Here is a 16368-nt window from a genome sequence, read left to right on the forward strand (position 1 = left end):
CTTGCTATATTTCTATTGATTAACGAAAATGCGTGTTCCACAGATCCACTCAAAGCTAACTAATTACCATGTCTGCTAAATACCTAACAGTTACTAAGCCCTTCTTGTTACCTTGGAAAGAAAGCTGTAGGCAGCAGTTTATAGATTGCAGGTCTAAAAATTATTTAACAAACGAGCTTCCAGAAGAACGATTAATGTTATGCCAAGGAAACAGTTCAGATGAATTAGAAACCATCATGATTTCCTCTGGGATGCCAACAATTTTCCACTGCGATGGAATAATCTTTTCAACTCTTTATACCTTTGTCAGATTTTCCACATTGTTTGGGTAACATTTACTCGACTGCTTCCCCCTGGTTATTAGAGCTTCCTTCCTTTCCCCCTGGTTATTAGAGCACAGACTCTTTCTTGCAAGGAGATGAGCAAAAGGGCCAATTAAGAAGACTGAGGAGCCTGCTAGCTAACATGCTACGTTAGGGAAGGAGAAAATGCTGGACTGAGTTTTCCTATCCAAAGCTGTAAGCCAGCTTTGTGTTTCCTATGAGTATGACGGCTCAGAGATGATCCTGGCCTAAGAAGGATATTTTTGCAGCAAAAACAACGAGCATGCCGCTCTTGCAAAGGGCTGCTAGGAGCCAAGTGCCCCGGCAGGAATCAAAACCCAGATAAATAACCACCACAGCTGAGTGTAAGTGATGTTGAGGGAAATTAGGGACATTGCTTGGCTTCCGAAGAGGGACAGCGTAGACAGCTGAGTTCCCCAAACTATACTCAGCTTCAGACAGACATGAAAGCTGCTACACACATGTTCCTGACATCGCTGGCCAGGTTCACAGCCCTCTGATGAAGCCAAGGAGCAACAGTTTATACTGGAGATACCGGATACCTCCACCCGCTGGTACTGCTTCTGTCACTGGCAGCCCCTGGACTCACCTGTTCACCCTCCTGCTCCGTGGAGGCAGCCACCAAGTCACCTCCTCGCACTCACATCCTTTCCCTGCAGACCTCTCCAGTACCAGGGGAAAACACAGACCTAAGTCTCCAGCAACAAGCCAGAAGGCAAATTCGGCACCCCTAGTTTCCTTTTGAGCCTTAGAGATCCTAGTTGCACACATTTACGGCTTTGTACCAGCCCAAGGAGCCCTTCCCCTCACCACAAGAGGGGGTGAGCACTCACCACGGCTCACAACTGCTCCTTCCACATAACATCGGGTCTGTATGTTAGAAATCTAACTCAAAATAACAAATAAACCACTCAGCTTTGTGGCAATTCAGAAGCCACCTAGTGTTCAGCTGTTCTTTAAGTCCAGGTAGGAAAAACAAACCACTTAGAAACTTGGAATTAGGCTTCACAGTCCAAATAACACCCTTCCCCTTGCTCTGTGCGGAATTTCAAAGAATTTCTTCCAGTTCAGCCACTAGAGCTCTATCCTCCTCTATGCATCCACACTGAAGCATGGGATTTTTGCTACGTGCCAAACCAAATTAGAAGTTTTTTTATGTCCAGCACCAAGCATTTCATAAGGTGATTCTACATACTCCAGTGGTACTATACCTGTTGCATGAAGCTGAAATCAAACTATTATTATTTTTTACATACTTTGTTACATAAACCTACGTATTTTCCACAGATTGCACTCTACAGAAATGTACACCAGGGCCACAATCCTGCTCCTGAACAACCGTGGCCTCTTCAATCAACTACTTTGAAGAGATCAAGCCAGAAGACATCAGCCCTGTTCCTCACAGCTCCTCTCCTCCCGCACGGCACTGCATGCATAGGTTGCAGGGCACAGCTGCTGCTTTTGGCACAGCTTTGACAGCGTGTTCCTGGTTCCTTGCAGGCAAAAAGAGAGAAACCTGCCAGGTTCTGCATTTCCAAGACTTCACATTTTTGAGCCACTGCAGAGCGGGGTGGATCCTGAAAGACATCTTTCATGCAGCAGGAGTTTGGGTTAACTCAGAACATTAACAAGGATGGATGAACAAAACCAGTTTGGGTGTAGCATCTCTTTGTTACAGTGTGCTGCTGTAAGACACAAAGCCTTTTTTTTTCTTTTAATCCTTCTCACAAAGACCAAAAACTCCTGGTACTGGCTGGAATAAGCACCAGGCAGGATGCTCACACAGCCTGGGAGCCAAGCCACCTCCCGGGTAGAAGAGAAGGTGGGAGGAAAAAGACAGGACTGCAGGGAGCAGCTATCACTGCCCACGCTTCTGGTGGCACTTGGACTTTACAGACAGCACAACAACAACTTTTCTTCAAGCAGCTTCCCAGTCGGATGCCATTCTTCTTTGGCCTGTGGCAGACACTTCCCAGTTGGGCAGGAGCATGTCAAGCACAGCTTCTCTGCTTGCTTGTGAGCAAACGGGAAGCCAAAGCCAGGGCAGAAAGTTTTACTGAACTATTAAGAGAAAGCAATCTATGCGAGTTGATGAGTTAGCATTCATTTTCCCCAAACAAACAAGAGAATTTAAAATTAAGTTGACACTTAATTGACAATAAATCAAACTTTCTCATACATAATCTGTAGAAATTTGTCAGGTGTAAGACCTCTCTGTAGATCAGCAGTTTAAAACTAAGTGCAGCAGGCACTCAGACGCACTGTGTTATTCCATGTGGCTTTTATTCCATGGTATTTGCCCTCCATAAAATAGCATAGACATCAGTGAGAAGGCACTCGCTGGCAACTGGCAGCTTGTGCGCTGTGAGTCCTTTAAAACTGAATGGATTAGGAACAGAGGAATCCACGTTCAAGGCCTACTGTAGAAAAACACTACATAATACCTCTCACAGAAAACCTTGGGGTCAGTAGGGCTGCGAGGAGTCAGTATTTCAGTTCCAGCATTAACCTGTGATTACAGCAGGCCATGCCACCACCTGATGGAGATTTCCAAGGAGTGCCCTGGGATGAAGGCAGGATGCTCCAGCCCCAGTGGAGGGCACACCCGAGTCATGACTAAGGGAGAAAGCAGCCCCAGCACTTCCTCAATAACCTATGATCCAGATTTTCCTATGAGTCAAAAGTACAGAACGGATGTTAAGTACAAAAATAAATCAGCCAGCAGGTAGCAGTCTTTGTCTTAATGTAATTTCTAGTTTTAAAGCTAGACCTATCTTCTTTTACTACCAGCTTTTAAAACATTTGGGAACAAGGTTATGGCTAGTTTGACTTTACTGTAGCACTAAGCATTTTATTCTTCTTGAGTTCATTACATGTTTAAAAATCACTTACCATGATTGGCATGATCTATAGTGCTTATAAGGAACACATAAGCTAGTTTTGTCTGCAAGCAAATCCACAACAGTAACGGTGGTCGGATTTTCAAGCCAACAAGCTGTAAAGCTGCCTACAACCAGCCAAGGCCCACTATCTTCCATCTCACTCCACTTTCCAAGAGTGATTCCATCAATCACGAAGGTAATTTCCCTTATAGGCTGCTTTGTGGCACTGACTGGTAGCTTTTGCAGGCACTTAAAGGCCATGATGGGCTTCACAGGACCATTTAAGCAGCTCACCTAGCCTGAATAATAGTTATGGTGGAAAGTTAGCTGCTTGTAGGACTGAAATTATTCACCTTTGCTTGTCACCGAAGTGGACGTTGCTGGGCACTCTTCCACATTCTCTGTGCACACTTTGAAAAGCACCAACTGCACGTATTACACGGTAGAAGAAGAGGAGAATCAAATGGCTTAAAATTAAGCATGGGATGGTTTCTATTTTTAAGCAGGCTGACAAAAAATAACTTACATGGGAAGCCTCACACTCAGCCAGGTGCTACTGCAAGTACTAACTCAAAGAGCTTCAGATGTGTAAAATCATAATGCATTTTCAGTATCTCTGAACATTATCTTCTGTTCATTGCTCAAGCCACTCCATCGCTGAAGGTGAAACCAAGTAATTAATATGAAGAACTACTGCCATTTTCAAGACTTGAAGACATTAATATCAATTCACCAGCATGCTTTAACACTAAGGTAATGATGGGATTATTCTTCCTTCCCTCCCGCATGCACGCTTCACATGGTTGTTTTCTAAGCACAAGTGGATGCAGTATTTATTCAGCAGCTGTCACAAGACATCAAACAGTTTCCTAGTTTGTATATAAACCCCACTCTCAGAAAGTGGACATTTGGGGGTTGAGGTTCTTCATTAATGCCTGCAGAGAGAAGAGGAGTTTAAATTTGACAAAACGTGCTTCGTTCTTTGAGATACTTTGTGGGAGACTAATAAATCCAATTCCCTACACCTCACCCACAATACAAGTCTCCTCCAAAACAGAAGATAAGCAAAACCCTCCCACCACCCTGCAAAACCCAGCCTCTCAAACGCTCAAGACAGTTTTTCAGACTAGAAAAGCAGCATCTGCTCTCCAGCCTGTTGCCTCCCAGACCCATCCAGGTACCAGGACGGACGTGCTCCAGCACAGACATCAGGGAATTTGAAGCAGGCAGAGATTAGGCCCACCCTGGCCGGCAGCATCACAGCACAGCTGGGCATATGAAGCTACCTGTACTCCTTTATTCCTCAATTTCCCTTGCCAAAGCACCTGCCTTTTGTAGGTTTAGGAACAGTTCTTATAGTGTTTCAGTTGAAAGTAATCTTTCTCTATTAAATATGCATGCTAGCTTCAGGAGGTGCTTTCTAAGCCCTAGCACTCCTGGGTTCAAAACTCCCAAGAACTCAGAGCAACACTTACAAACTTGAATTATCAACATTATTTGGCAGCATTGCAAGACAAACACTTATAAGCTTGCACGGACACATTGCAGGCTCTGCTGGAGAGATGAGTTTGCCTCGTACGTCAGTAGCCTTCTGCCTTCCTCCTCTGTTCATTGCACCTCCCTTGTCCTCTTGCACTTCATCCCATTGGCATAAAGCCTGGGTTGAGAACACCACTTTTTTATTGTGGCAGCAGCCCAGGCACTAATTGGAGAGCAAGCCCCCATTTCTGTGCTGTACGGGTCAACATAGAGACAGATGATACTCAACAACGTAACTGTTTGATGGGAAATTTGAGGATCAGGTAAAAAGAGACTGCAGAGTTTACTGCCCTTTGCTGGGTTAGTTTCTGCAATCAGCACACACATACATCACTTACTTTCCGGTTGTTTTTCATTAGGTGTTATCGATCTCACGAAATCCTGCGGCGTCATAAAAACCTCAGATTCGCCGTGCTCATTTATCACTTTCAGAGTGGCAAAGTATCTGAAGATTTTGTCTGGCGTGGAGTAGGCTCTGATCCTGTTCTCGTACTCCATCACCTGGGAATTAAACGTAACCAGCATGAGACGTGCACAGTTCCACCCCAGACACCTAAACTAGCAGCCTCTACCAGTCTGTGAAGGTTTTGCAACAAGGTTGGGGGCAGCAGCAACACAAATAATGCTGAAAGGGTCAAAAATCCCTACCCTCAGCCTTTGAGGTACCAGGAAATTTGGCATTACAGCTCCCAGTGTCACAGGATTACACTATGAGCCTTCACTAGTGGTGAGTTTTGTTTCTCCTCTGCCATCACGAAGAGTCAAATGAAAAAACCCTGAAAACACTTTCAAGTATAACATAAAAGAGCACTAACATCAAATTGGTTAATCTAAAGCATCTCAGCACTTCTAACCAAATTCGCTGTGTCGAATGGTCTGGTTCATGACTAATATATGAACTGAAAGAAAAAAAAAATCATCAAGAGATGGGAAAGTACTTCCCTTTCAAGCTGGGCCTTGGAAAAAATTACTTGGAGCTACAGCTGGTTGCTCGGTCATCGAGCCTCTTCTGTCCTCTTTCCAAGCACCTTGGCAAAACTCTGCAAAAGTGTTTGTTAGCCAGTCTTCTCCATGCTAATTTGCCAGTTGCTACCTCTGCCAGCAGTGATTTTGCACCTAGAACTATTTTCCCCAAAACATATGACTAAAATTAATCAAAGAGAACAAAGCTTTTGTAATCAAAATCACGACCTAGGGGGGAAAAAGGCACAAAGCCCTACACTTCATTATGCGTTAGAGCAGACGACTTCTCTTATTAGTTTAGCTTGTTGTTTCTGCATTATTATACACCCTGTTTAACAGTCCATCTTGTACTTGAAGCTTTCAGTACTCCTGGCCAAGAGCCACAAAATAAAACAACAACAAAAAACAACAATCAGCTGGAAGATACCAGGCAAGATCAAGGGTGCTGCCAAGGCATCTGTAAATAATTTACTCCTTTGGTCCTGTTTCAGCCTTGTCCTTTAACTTGAACAACTTCTCCACCCTGATGTTTATCAGGAAGAAAACACCCTCTCTAATTTTTCATATTTCTAGGACGAAATGAGGCTTCTAATCCCTCCAGGGAACACAGAGCCTTCCTCTCAACACGCAGTGCAGCTCCGCTCTCCGGCAGCCTGTGGCTGGGGGATGAGTCAGAAGGTCCCACCCGCACCCGTAGAGGTACTGATATGGCTTTGACATCATCTCACACATTCTCCCCACGCCTCCTAACATCACCGTAGCTTTTTTTTCATAATGAAGCCCACCAGGACCACAGAAATACCCTTGCATCAACCCCTACACCAGCTCCCTCTTTCCTCTTTTCTTCTTTTTTTCACACAACGTTTTTGTCACCTGTTCCTTCTGTTCCCAGCCTTTGCACCTACAAACCTAATCCCATTTTTATTGCCTCAGTCCACAAGGTCCTCTAAGATACGGGGACTGAATGAAGACCACTTGTTTTATCGCTGAGTTACCAGATAGCGCCTATCAGCCAGACCCAGTAAATGACAACACGCACTTTCCCAGCTCCTTCCAAAAGCTTTTTGCTTAAATCCCCACCCGACAGGCGCCACCTCAGTACGCCAAAGTGATCTTTTGACTTGTGGTCACAGGCCTGCCTCTGACTTTCCTGTAGCATGACCTGACCTTGTTAGGAGTGAAACCGCACCCAACTTGATCAGCCAAAACGCAGATAAGTGCTCCTACCTCACAGTAGGACAACCAAAGCCAACGGCAGAACCAGGAGCAGACATGGCAGACCACTGCTGGCAGCTCCCTTCATCCACGACACCCTTTCCATGCAGCCTGCTCTCCTGTTTGCCTGAGACTTTGCATTACTCCTGATTTTCCAAGCCTGAGGAATAATTTCCTGCAAGGCACAACCAAGTGCTTTCATTTAGCACATGGGTTGCACCACTTTTGCTGAACAACTCAGCTCTTGCACCCGAAACATTACCCTTGGTATTGCTGGCAGCAAAAGCACACTGCATTTTATCCCACTTGCCTTTGCATCCACGATTGATCTCTGCTCTGCCTCTGTTTCAAGATCTTGTTGAGATTCTGCTTGACAGCCTGTCACGTGCTGCTCTTGGTTTTGGAAGATGGGCTCTGCACTTGTCCCTCTCCCACTAAAGGTACCAAGCCCAACCGTTTCCCCCTTCCTGGGCCAGCAAGGTCACTGCCAATTCTCTCACCCCACTCCAGGGAATACAAGCAGCACGAGGTGGCTCACAAAAGCAATAATGAAGCAGCAGCTTGAGTAACTCAGTCTGGAGAAAAGAAGTCAGATCTAAACCACCTGTTCAGCATCTAGCAGGCTGCTCTCATCACAACTGAAATCACACTTTCCCAAACTTCCCAGAGAGATGAGCAAACACAGCAATCCGTCTTCCTTTTGCCCACAGCTGAACTCACAATTACCTCATTTTTGCTAACATCATCTTCCTAACTGGGAAAAATTAGCAAACACACCACGACCTACCCCTCTGACTCCCACACCGGGCTGAACACAAGGGCAGCTCGTGAAAGGGATGGCTGGGGCTCGCAGAGCATTAACAGCTCTCCTGTTTAAGCCCCAGTGCTAAGCACACCCCCATTCGGAAGGTTTTTAAGCTAATTCTAAACAACCTTGATAAAACCATCCTGGACAGCCCTCCCCCACAACCCTCTTGCCTACAAGAGGCTCCAAGACACTTCCCTGGCCAAGCACGCATTTATTTTATTATTATTACGGCATTTCTTACAGAGCACGTACTGGGGAAGGAAGATGAGCAAGTAATCGCTTCTGCAATACGAAGCTGATGCCACTGTTGTGTGGCACCGCTGCAGTCGTGTTGATGCTAAGCTTTGTGTTAAAAGGAAAAAAATCCCATGCAGACATAAAAAATAAAGCTCTAATTAGGATCTGAATTCACTGCCAGAGCACCACCTCCCTGACTGTCCAAGAGAACGGGATCTCGGGCTGTCCGGCTTCACTGCACACCATGGGCGTGCTGGGAGGGCTGATTAATTAGGATTCGTTTGCATTGGGATGCCTAGTGGCGTGCACAGCAAAACGAAGTCTCAGCAGAATTAAGACTCCTGAGGCAGCATACCTGCAGGATCCAGCAGTCGCTGTTCAACCGCATCTTGATAAAGGATGCAAATTCTTTTAGGAAAGTAATAAATCAGCCTGCTCACGCCATGTATTCCTGCTCATTAGCCTCTGAACTATAAAAGGACTTCGCTTTTTTCCTGCCCTGTGCAGAGAGGACCTATACAAGCATGCATCACAACACGTGCCCCGGCCTCATCCATGCGCCGCCCAGCACCAGCTCCTGCGGACACCCAGTGATCTGTATTTCGGCTTCCTCTTCGCTGAATCACTGCCCAAAATAGCAACGTCACATCTAATTTATTGCCTCACCGCTGATCAACTGCATTAAAAGCAACACTAGGATAACACGTGTTAAAATTAAGCTTAATTGAAAGTATTTGTCCTCAAGGAAAACCCCACACTATTTTCAGTTAATAACAGGAAGATCTGGAAGGGGTTTTGCTGTGTTTTTTCTTTTTTTGGTAACAGAGAAGAGTTGGGAATTCCCTAGGTGACACGCATGAACGGCAGGGGAAGCAGCACGCCCTGCAAGCAGCCCTGATTTTGAGTCAGGAGCCAGGGCACACCTCACTCTGCATCAGAGTAGAGAGCAAACATACCTCCTGGGCTGAGTCACCAGGGCAGCTGCTGATTAAACACCACCCGCAACAGATCCGCTCAAACCCAGAGCTCAGCACCTGGCAGGCCACCGCTCACATCCTGCCTTAAATGAAGCAACAGCAAGACCAGCACCTGGTTCAGAAAAGGCACATTTGGTCTTAGGGCTGGAGAGAGACGGGCTTCTATTTGAAAAAGATCGAGAGATTTGTTTTAATCTGCGTTCTTCCCACGGAAACTGCTGCTCCCAAGTCATGTAGGGACTGGAAGGGACCCTCCACGCCTGGCTCGTGTCTTACTTGGAAAGCAGAGCCACATTCCTCCCCGCCTAGTATGGGAAGGAAAGAGCTGGTCAGCGTAGGCACGTCTCCTAACGGCTGGAGTAAGAGTCCTTGCTGGCAAGCAAACGTTCCCTGGCTTCCCCAGCGACAGCAACCAGCCACGTAAGACGAACCAATCATTATGCTCACTATATTAACAAGTGCTCTTTTTGAAAAATAGAAGCGTGCAGGAAGGCGGATCATATCTTTGCTCTTTGCAGCCTGCCTCCATCCGTCGACACTGAAAAAAAACACAACAGTCTACTTCTGGCAAGAGTCAAAGTTTTGCTGAAGCTGTCAGACTGCCTGACACCCCTTTGCCAAGGAAATTACGAGAAGCTGAGAACTCACGTTCCCCGGACAATTCTGAATTCTTAGTGTAGTAACTTGCAACATAACTTCACTGAGTTGCCACCAGAATGTCCCAACAGGGAAAGTTCGTAGCCCCAGACAATGAAACTTGTATGATCTAAGAACAGGATATGATTCAGCAACTTCAAACAAAACAGTTATTTTTTATGCAAAGCCGTTAAGCCACCCTACAACGATCCACAATTTAACATATAATGAGATGCAGCCTCCAGGATACGGTCTTAAAAATAATCATCAGGAGCAAACCATACAGAAAAAGAACTGGGAAGAGCACACACTCCCGTTCTCCTCTCTGGCACTGCAGAGATATTAAATCAAGCACAGCCCAATAAAACCAACATCCAGACAGGTTTAAAAAATAAAATACTGTGGCCTGCCAACTCTCTTACAGGACTCTCCATCAGGCCAAATTGTACATCTTGTAATAACAGCAATAACAGATAGTACCAAACCAGTCGTCGGGCACTTCTGAAGAGCCCAAAGCTCTCGGGATCACCCAAGAGTGAACGCAGGTCACAAGTTGATGGTACAACTCATTACTCAGGCTTCTCTCCTCTTGAAAACATGCCTGATAGGAAAGTTAAATGGGCATGTATTTCAACAACTGTATTTATGTGGAGTAATTGAAGGAAAAATTGAAGCATCCATTCTGGAGAACCCTCCCTTCCACACTTATCCTCTGCTTCCTTCCTACACACACTGCCTGTTTGCCTATGAACACCTACACATGGACGGACTCATAGAGAGAGAGGTGGGCATTTCAACTGCAGGTGGTCCCATCTCAGAGGATGTGTGTGCTGTGTTTCCCAAAAAGGCAGGCTTTGACCCAAAGAAGCTCAGGATATCATGCCAAGAAAGCAGGTTCCCAAAATACCAAGGTCCCACAGAAAATAAAGACAGGTACAGACCACAAGCCAGGCTCAACACATGCTGTACCAAGCACAAATAAGATGCTGTGCACGTTTTCTCCCTTCGCTCACTGCAGTGCAGCAGCTGCAGGTGTAACATCACCAAGTTCCGCACCTTGCGGTCCCTGAAGCCCGAACGTTTCTTCTTCTTCCCCTCTGCCTGAGCCTCCTCGCTGCCTGAGGCGACGGCCTTTCCACCCTCATCGCCACTGCTCTCCTCCTCCTCAGGGTGCTTCCCCTTCTCGCTCGGCTCTGTCCTCGTGTCGTGTTTCACAGAGGATGAGTCTTCTGCATAGGCTCTGTGACAAGCAAAGAGAAAACACCAGTTTAGGAAGCTGAGAGGGGTGATAAAGCTACACAAACTTGCCCGGCTCTCCCTGAATGAAACCTGTTGCAGTTCAGTATGGATGACTGCAGAGCAAAAAAAAAGCAATCTCCCTGGATTATTGAGTGTATTTCCCCACTCGGATCAGATTTCCCCCATGCACACTGAAAACCAGCCTAATAACCACAGCAACTCTTCTCTGTCCAAGACAGTTTGAGCAATTCGCTCTACTGTAACCTCTCCCAAAAACTACACAGATTGAGATTGGGAAGGGGATTTAATACTTCTCTCTAGCTTTCAATTCCACTTTTCCCCAAAAAAGACCTATATAAAAATGACAGAAGCGTTCCACCACAGCACTGCAGGATTCAAAAAGAACAGGCTCTTTGTTTCAGCAATTTTTTTTTTTGATTTCTAACAGGTGGCAAGCTGTTTTATTTCCTTATCTCCCTCTTCTGTCAGGGACTTCTCTAAATCCCAGTGCTTCAGGATTTGCAACAACAAAACTGAAGTCACTTATCCCCCGACTGGCAACATAGCTCAGCAGGCAGAGCAAAGGACCCCTTGCTCCTGTTCAGATACAAAAGCCTTCAGCAACCATCCATAGCCTAAGACAAACTTGAAGTTGCTCTGTCTGAGCAACTCGAAGACTAACCAACTAGCAGGGGGGTGGTTAAATTAAAAGCACGATCAACCCATAAGCCAAACAACGCCACAGCTTTCCTACGTCTTATTGTAAGGCAGTTTATGAGCAGACAGAGCTCAGACATCACCAGCAGAGAATTTATCATCTCCAAGGATATGCTAACATGTCACAAAGCTAACTGACAAATTATTTCGCTTGCTAAAGGACTCTGACAGCTTAGGCAATCATCCTGGCTTGCCTCTGACTTCAGCTAAGGTGCCTTCACTTTTGCATTCCTGGTGATTTATTTTGGGCTCAACACAGCGTACAGGACTCATGCTGCTCAGCAGCCTTCAGAAGAGGGCTGATGCTTTGTACTCCCTCAACTATGAACTTGGTTATTTACAACACAAAGTCAACATGGGACTTTATTCAGAAAAGCTGCCTTCAGAGAAAGCCAGAAGCTAAACAAGCTCTTGGAAGTCTGCAAAAGGATGTGCACGTTTCGTCCTGCCAGCTGCCTGGAAAACACAGATACAGTGTGCAAAACTGAACGAAAAATCTGTGTGAATCTCCCCAGCAACACCCAGCTCGGCAGCAATCTCAGCACGCCATATTCCAAGAAGAAACAAGGGTTGGTGCTCCTTCAATTAACTTACACGTGACCAAGATAAACAGGACTCACTCCTTCCCAACACCTAACAATTCACCACCAGTTCACGACTACAGGATTAATAGCTACGGGCTAAAAGTCTCATCCTTCCCGTGCACTGATGGGAAACAAAGCTTTCTAGAATAAGCTACCTAAGAGCATACTTAGGAACTTGCCATCCTTTCCTTTCTGAAAAGCTCCCAAGTCTTCCTTCGCCAAAAGATTTCCTTAAGACTTAGAGCAAAACACCACCTTCATGACTTCCAATGAACCAAATTTGGTTCAAGCTGAACAGCAGCTTGATATGCAGCGAGCAGCTAAGTGACTGCACGCCCTGCTTCTTCAGGAGCACAGTTACACTCTCACATACCGAACCACCTTCCTTTTTTCAGAGACAGGATCCAAGCCTGGGCCCTCTGTGAGCACCCTGAAGAAAAGAAATGAATGCCCCAGAAGAGCCAGGCAGCTGATCCGTCACTTGGAGCATGAAGTCCACGCTGGCACTTCTCCTGAAGCCTTCCCTGGAAGTTTAATCAGCACTGGCACATCCTCGCTGAGCTGTGGTTTGGGCTGACTGCAGTTTGCTTGAGGAAGCTGTTGCCAGCAGAGGCTAACACAGCTGCACTGACAAGGAAAGCCCTTCTATAGGGGAGGCACCAGTCATAAGAAGCCGCACGAGAATCTCTTGGGAAACGGTCCTGGGGACAGAAAAGCAGTAGAAAAGGTTGCTTGGCTACACAACCACGCTGCCCTGTATCAAACATGCTGGAGAACAGCTGTCTCAGTGAAGATTTGCTCCTGCAGTGCTTGACTGACAGTCAGCAAACCAGGGAAGGGACAGATCAAACTTCAAAACCAAACGTTTTCAGCAAAGCCTATGCGTTCCTTCAATTCATCACGCTGTCAAGCCCGTTGGCTACTGTGATGCAGACACAGGCTTTGTGAATACAATTGGCTTTTTTCACCCCCTTTAGTTTATCCAGGTAATTAACTCTCCTCTGCAGATGGAACACCTTCCCACCACACAAGCAAAACGAGAGATGAGAATAAAAGCACAATTCAGAGCCTACTTCACAAGCAAGGCTTTAAACTGTTATTCCTCACCTCCAGGCCAAACTCCAAACTCCTCGCTGAACTAACCACGGAAGAATCTGCTCTGCACGTACAACTACGTGTTTTACATCTGCACAATCACCCTCTGTTTAAGTTCTTGGCTTCCATCACCTGCAACGTCCATCAAGGCTTTCAGTGCAGCCGCCAGCACGGCTGGAAGAGCCCTGCAGCTCCAGTAACACACCCTGCTGCACTGCCATCTGCAAGCGAAGACTCTCCACGTCCCTTTTCAGGGAGAAGGGTTTTCCTGCCCTGTTCCCTCCCCGAGGCATGTATGCCTGCTCTTATAGCTTCTAGGCAAAAGGGAGAGGAAAACAATAAAGACTCACTTCACTGTGTGCCAAGGTAAGCTGCTAGCCTCTCTCCACGAAGAACACCTGCCCTGGATCCGAGCTGCCACGCCTCAAACCTTCTGGTCTCCTCAGGTTTTTCCTCCATACTGATCCAAGTTGAAGGCAAAGAGTATTTCCCACCTACTTCCAACTCTCTTCTTTTAATCCTTGGAGAAGGCCAACAACGGAGCCTAAGACTGCATTGATCCTCGTCAAAGAAAGCCACTTACCCACCACAGCTGACTGCTCAGTGCTCGCTTCTCACTTTGCAAACTGTTCTTTGAGGGAGCCAAACACGTGCAACCATAGGACACGCATCCACGAAGGATCCTGGGACTCATACCAGGGACTGGCTAAATAGCCTACGATTTTACTAATTAAAGAAGTCACAATCCCTCACGTTAAAGCATTTTCCTTCGAGAGAGAAGCAGAACAGTGTGCTGAAATAACAAAGCTTTGTGCCAGAGATAACAGTGCTTAGTTATTCTAATCCTGAAGGCAGCAGCAAAGTACTTAGCTACCAGATGCTATTTATTCTGAGAAGGAAACAGGGAATTATCACGAACTTGGGCATCCAGGAGTCGTCTAAGACCTTGCCATTGAACGAGAAGCAGGAGAGAGGAATCCTGACAGCTGTGTTCTTCAGTAGACTGGAGCTGCTACGCTCTGTGCATGTAAACATCTCTTCTGGAGACATCCAAGGGAGGTTTAAAGCCATGTAAAGCTTCAGGCTTTCATACTGAAATGCAAGAGAGAGCAAGCTTTGTCTGGTTTGGAGATACGATACACAATTATGCATCCTCCAAGGATGGGGAGGCTAAGCAAGGAGCTCTGTCTCATCCCCAGCTCAACCACAATCAGTGATTAGTAGGATATTAACCTAAAATGAAGATCCGCAGCCAAGTTTTACAGGACTTTGTCCCTCTCTCAGAACTTTTTACTACCTTGCATCCTTCCTTCCTTAACTCTCACAGAACTTGGCCCTGATACAAGTTCGCACAGAGAGCTCGTGGCCAGAACTGTAAGGAAAGCACACCAAAATTAAGACAGATTCCAGTCTAAGATGAAAAATTAGATGGAGGAGACAGCTCTGGTTACTAGCCACAGCCCAAAGGGGGTCCAAGAACATAAGGAAACTGCAGCATAAACTGCGAGATGTGCACAGCCTTCCTTCCACCCAGCCAGCAGCAGGAACGTCCCGCAGAAAACACTGAAGGTGCCTTCAAGGAAAAGCTGCACCAGCCAGAAAAAAAAACAACAGAGAGCAGGGCTGGATAACGGTCCTTAACAGCTAGTTCGGCGTCCAGAACAGCTGGTTAAGGGTCCAGAACACGCTGTGAGGAAAGCTGACCTAAGGAGGTCAGCTTGCTGTGAGAAAGCTGGAGAAGAGGAAGCTGAGATAAGCACAATATACATAAAACAGCTGCTGCACGACTTAGCTTGGACTGGTGAGGACACGACGTGAAGCAGATTTGCTTCAGGACACGAGGGAAGAGACTTGTACCCACGGGGAAGAGGGAGAAGCCTGTGTATACACACACACACAGACACAGAGACTGATTAACGTGAGGACAGGGAAGCACTGAAATCAGCTGCTGGGGAGGATTTATTCCATCACAGCTCTCTCCATCACCAAAGTGCTAAAAATAGGTGAGACAGCTGCCTGTCAGGAGCAGGCAGGAGGCACCCAGCCCTGCCTTGGCAGCAGACTAGCTGATTCCTCACGCTCCCTCCCACTCCCCTCCGCCGCAGCCCAGTTTAGGCACTGGTACCAGCACGCAGGCGCAGAAAGACAGGACAGAACATGAGGACACCTCTGCTCCAAGCCCCTTGGAGGGGACTGTTCTGAAGAAAGCGAACCTGAACCATTTTAGTCTTACCAGCTAACTCGGCTCACACAGGATAACATTGCTCCTTAGACAGCTCTTCCTGCCAACTTGCAGAGGAAAATAACTGCTTTGCAAAAGGCTTGCTTGGCAAGTGGCATCACATTGGTTCTTAGTTCTTAAACCACAAAACACTGCTTAGGTTTCCAAAGGGAGCTCCCCAAGTGGGACACAGGCAGCTGCCCCCAGGCTGCCGCTGACCGATGTGCAGGGCTGCAGCTCAGCTTCACCTGGCACACAGAGCAAATCAAGCCCAGCCTGCTCTCCTCACCTCCCAGGTGTGCTGCTCATTTGAAATTCCCTTAATCCAAGTTGTACTTGAGAGGCTGACAGGCTTGATAGGTTTTTCCCCAAGAGCGACAGCTTTCAGTCACTGCTGCAACTCCCCTCGTCTTTGCTCCTGGGCATGCAGATGGTGCAACGTGGTCCTGCAAGGCAAGATAATTCTGCAAAGCTGCGAGGCTGGCAGAGACAGCAAGCAGCACGAGGTGGGACGACCACGTGGGCTCCGTACGATCAGAGCTAGTATCCTATTCTCCTTCCCTGGCCCTCCCTAAAGACAGCAAGCTCGTCACCCTTCAGTCACCAGTCTTCGCTTTCAAGAAAAATAATACCTTAGGTGGGAAAGTAAGGGAGGACAACTCCAATTCTGCAAAGCTTTCCAGGTGCCCTCAGTAAACACAAAGCAGTACACTTGAGGCTTGCACAAACCTGACTTTTACAGCTCAAACTGAGCCAGATGAAGAGACAAGTAAGTGAGATTTGGAATGACAACTGCCAACTGCTGAGATTGGTTTTTTGGATATTCAAAGCTTATACCCAAGGGTGAGAGGATGCCAAGACTACAAAAAGATACAAGTGAAAAAACAAAACTTCAGTTCATGAAAAAGCAG

At 46.6% G+C, this 16368-nt stretch overlaps 1 protein-coding gene across 3 annotated transcripts in view; it reads right to left on the bottom strand.

Annotated features, from left to right (window-relative positions):
* The window catches only part of MICU1 (mitochondrial calcium uptake 1), a 97026-nt gene that overhangs the window by 56971 nt on the left and 23687 nt on the right, over positions 1-16368 (bottom strand). For 2 of the 3 annotated variants that reach the window (XM_080598373.1, XM_080598372.1), the window contains exons 5-6: positions 10658-10841; positions 5104-5266 (exon numbers count right to left, since the gene is read on the bottom strand). In XM_080598373.1, the coding sequence (XP_080454499.1) occupies positions 5104-5266; positions 10658-10841 (347 nt within the window). The remainder of the gene's footprint in view (positions 1-5103; positions 5267-10657; positions 10842-16368) is intronic. The other variant, XM_080598374.1, reaches the window with a different exon arrangement.

Source organism: Anser brachyrhynchus (genome assembly GCF_964034855.1).
Source record: "Anser brachyrhynchus genome assembly, chromosome: 6".
Lineage (NCBI taxonomy): Eukaryota > Metazoa > Chordata > Aves > Anseriformes > Anatidae > Anser > Anser brachyrhynchus.